Source organism: Atta colombica, unplaced genomic scaffold (assembly GCF_001594045.1).
Source record: "Atta colombica isolate Treedump-2 unplaced genomic scaffold, Acol1.0 scaffold126, whole genome shotgun sequence".
Lineage (NCBI taxonomy): Eukaryota > Metazoa > Arthropoda > Insecta > Hymenoptera > Formicidae > Atta > Atta colombica.
This window is the reverse complement of record NW_017259213.1, coordinates 3,606,773-3,611,266: the sequence shown is the minus strand read 5'-3', so window position 1 is coordinate 3,611,266 and position 4,494 is coordinate 3,606,773. Positions and strand designations below refer to the sequence as shown.

The window sequence follows — 4,494 nt, the reverse complement described above, 5'->3', positions numbered from 1 at the left end:
ACGTATTATTTTATATATAGGGTATAATTAACGCGATGCTGCAAACGCTTTGAAGCGTTTTTTAATTATTTGTAAAATTCTTCTAATTGATCCATCAAATGCTTCAAAGCATTTGTAGCGAGATTTTGACCACAGTCGTAAATATATAAAATAATACATTAAATATTGTAATTACAATATAATTACATATAAATTAAATATACTTTTGAAATTTATTTTTCATAAAAATTGCTAACATATCTATTATCACATTTATTCTTTTGTTAGCTGATTATGTACTTTGGTTAAAAAATTTTTACGAAAAAGTACAGAAAAACTATAAGATTGTGACAAAATCTTAGAAATTCTTAGTTTTTTGTAGTGAGACGTAGAGTGGCACTCTTTGTCTTAAAAATTCTTTGTTTTTCGTAAATATTCATAGTAAAACATAGAATGGCGTTGTTTATTTGAAAAATTAAGAAATCTTATGCCCTTTTTATAAAAATTTGTAATATAATAAGTAGGAAGACGTATTAATTTGTACATATTTTTATGTATTAGGCGTAGGAAAAAGTTCGTGGCGTTTTTCCCATTAGATGGCATTAAAAAACGCCACGAACTTTTTCTCACACCTAATACTTTTACGAAATTCTATAAAAATTTAACTATCGTAATATTATAATAATTCGTAATATGAGGCGTCAACTTGGGGTGACTTGCCGTTCTGTGCGATTGACTCACGATCTGTAAATCCAGTTTCAATCGCCCTTGCGCTCACATATGCCGTTTTTCGCGTTTAAGGAGACTTTAGTACATTATTTTGCAAAATTATTTCAAATATCAATATTAATGTTATATAAAATAAAATAATGAAAAGAATTTTTATAAATTCGGAGCGCGGGTATGGTATAGCATAGCGTATTGATTTGTTATACTAGAAGATCAGAATTGCCACAGATCTGGAAAACCGGGAAAAATCAGGGAAATTGAAATTAGTCTTCGAAAATCGGGAAAAGTCAGGGGAAAAGTGTAAAAAAGTCTAGAATTTTGAAATTTGTTCACAATTTCCTTAAACTACCTATTCCGAGTAGTTGTAATTTTTAAAATATTATATCTGACATTTATAGTCAAATATCTTCAAAATTTACGCACTTTTTAGATGATTTTAATAAAATAACTAAAATTCATATTTTGTTCAATATTTTTATTTGATTCTTCTTTTTCGTCATAACTGCATTCTTTTTTCTAAAACTAATTTATTTTGTGCTGGCTTGAATTTACACCCCAAATTTTACTACGCTATTAAGCTTTTTTACATTATTTTTAATAATGTAGATTAGCTTTTTCCTACAACCTTTATATCTAAATGTTAAAATTTACATATTTTATATTTTAATCATGGAAAATTTTCCATTTTTATCTGGAAAACCTGGAAAAGTCAGAGAATTTCAAAATTCATTTTCTGTAGCAATCCTGAAGATATCCCGTTCGATCCCCGGGAGAACTGAAAAATTTTTGTATACTCGTAGCTCCTCTTAGGAAGACAATGGCAAATCACTGAATATACTTGCCCAGGAAACTTCTTTACTTCGCTGTTCGAAATCGAATGCGAATGAACACTGAACGAATAGCGAACGCGACATTCGGACATTTTTACTTACAAATCACATAATTACATGATTAAACTTGTGCAATAAGTATATATCATAAAGAATAGAGACCAGAAGAACGAACTTGGATGATATAGAATGTTAATACAGAAAAAGTTATGGTGATTCAGGCGAACAGTGAACCGTGATTTTCATGTCTACATCGCACACAAATCGCGCACGAATTGTCTTTGATGTACCTCTTCATAAGGGAACGAATCGAACGTGAATCGAATATTCGATTCTCATTCGCTTTGACGTATACATCTGCTGAACCAATAAATGTTCGCGTTCGCTATTCATTCGATGTTCGTTCGCAAGGTGTATAAACTGGTTTTAAACCATAGGTCTCCATCAAAGACATAGAGCATGGATTGCTCGATCGAAAAAAATGAGAGAGAGCCAATCTCTTCTTTTTCCAACGATATAACGAGAGAGGGAGAATGAGAGGGAAATTGGCCGTCTTCCACGGTTTCTCTCTCTCTCTCTCTCTCTCTCTCTCTCTCTCTCTCTCTCTCTCTTATTTTTATCGATCATACTACTTAGACACCTCGTATGTCTCCATACACCTCATGTATGATCAGTGGCTGCGTTTACACCGTGAGCTTAGTAACCTATACAACAGTCTTTATTTAACCTACAGGATAAACAAGGATACCTATTGTATAGGCCGCGGTCTAAATGCACGATGTAAATCAGCCATTGTGCGTGCATAGGTATATAAGAGGAAGGCACCTACGCGCTGCGACAGCGTATGGTACTTAAAAAAAGAAGAATATTATTTATTTTTTGCATTTTCGCATTGTTTAAAAGCATTAAAATTCGTCCTTATTCGTAAAAATTTTTTCGCCATATTTTATGAGTATAATAAAATATTGGTAACGCTGTCATGTAACAAATTTAATAATCTAATTATCAGCTAACTGACTTGCTGATTTTTTTTCTCTATTTATATTAATGAATTATGATATATAAACTAAAAGGATTACTAACTTGGATAAATTGTCCCAATCACATTAATGCGCCTTATTATACATGCAACCGAATTCGCTATTAATTAGAATTAAAACAGCAAAACAGAAATTCGCATTTTGTTTCGCATTAAAGTTTATCGACCAGATTGTGCTTCTTGCGTGATCCAAGGGATGTAATCGGAAACTCTCACGTAAATGCCAGGAAGTCGTGATCTGCTACAGCCAATACCGGTTGAAACTACTCCGATGACCATCAAAGGCTCGGCTGGGTAACTTCCAACCATCAGGGGCCCGCCGCTGTCAGCCTGGAACAAAATATAGGAGGCTTGCAATCGTCCTGTAAGCTACCGTGGTTATGGTAAACGATGCGGTGCAAATTCCACTTGCTCTAATACGGATTGCAGGGTTGTGGGAATATCCATCACAATGGGTTTCGGTATCGTTCCACGCGGATCCGGATCGTAAATCTCGTCGCTGGGAATTCTCAAGATGGAAACAGGCTTTTAACAGCACTCCATTTATTGTCATCGGTATTTCGTAGAGTATATTAATATTGTTTCAATAATCTAAAGAATTTATATGTTAAGCTCTTTCCTCATTTTATAGAAAATTACAAGAAAAAAATTAATATTTAATTGTTTATAATTAAAAAATGTTGATTCGCGAGATTGAAGAGAAACAACATTTTTTTTTGTAGAGAATTTTAGTTCGTTAAAATGTTTCTATTATTGAACATTGGATACAGAATATTCTGGAAATTGTACAACCAGAAAAGGATCAATTTTCCTGAAAACTTCATATAAAAAACAACATATATCTCTAATAATAAAGCTTCAAAGAAATAAAATAAATAAAAAATGCAAGTTATTGTCAGTTTATGGCTTGCATTTTTTACTTATTTCATATAAAAAAATTTTATTTTTTGCTTATTGTTTCATGTAGAATCACCCCCTTTCAGGTTGTGCTACTGGTATTATCTCATATAATTTTAACTTTACTAAGTTTTAAAACAAGGTTAAATTTTAAAAAAATGATCATATTACATATCGAAATTTCTCTCGAATAATTATTAAAAAGATACCTGATATTATTAAAGAAATAATTGATCATCTTTTGACGTGCTAAATTGTATATAACATTCTTCAAGTGCGATTCGCGTTACATCCAATATATCCTGAAATCAATTTTTATAGTTGCCAGTCGTAGTTTTCGCGCAAACGAGGTAAACAGGAAATCTAGCACATCTCAATTCCCATCGGAGCCTTCAGCAAAATTGTACTTTCGAGACTTCGTTCTTTCTTGATATATCTCGAAGCAATACGTCCGTTTTCGATTGTTTTCTTGAGAATATCTTCGTCTAGAGGAAATATAAATTGCTGATAAGGATGCGGTAGAAACGCGGCGAAACTTATCGAGAACAAGATCGGGGGTGGTATTCTCATTTTGTTCCGATAGACATCGACTTGGTAATGTCGCAGTGGAATTGCCTTTACTGAATTAACTGCTCAATTAATGACATGAATTTAGTACTCGTGTGTTGGAGATGATGTATCTCATTTCCGTTAAGAAGGATGTAGAACAAGAGAATAGAAAAGGAAAACATTAAGGAAAGAAAATCATTCACTCATAAATAATCATGACATATAATGTATATATATCTATTTTTTATAATGTAAAAGGAAGAGAATAATATTTAGATAAGTTTAATACGCGCATACGCATTAATAATATTTGAATGATTGTCTTCAATTCACATATTAATTTTTCCCATATATTAATCTTTTTCAGAAAAATTTACAAAATTATTTTAATGAATTTCTCTAATTATTAAAAAAATGATTTTTTCTCGTACATGAAACAAGAAAAATGTATTTGATGTAATAATTATTGAA

The 4,494-nt window shown here is 31.7% G+C and overlaps 1 protein-coding gene across 1 annotated transcript in view; it reads right to left on the bottom strand.

Annotated features, from left to right (window-relative positions):
• Window positions 1-2,736: 2,736 nt before the first annotated feature.
• Window positions 2,737-4,494, bottom strand: part of LOC108694926 (serine proteinase stubble-like) — a 12,363-nt gene continuing 10,605 nt past the window's right edge. The window contains exon 4 of the mRNA XM_018204619.1: window positions 2,737-2,907. Within this exon, the coding sequence (XP_018060108.1) occupies window positions 2,737-2,907 (171 nt within the window). The remainder of the gene's footprint in view (window positions 2,908-4,494) is intronic.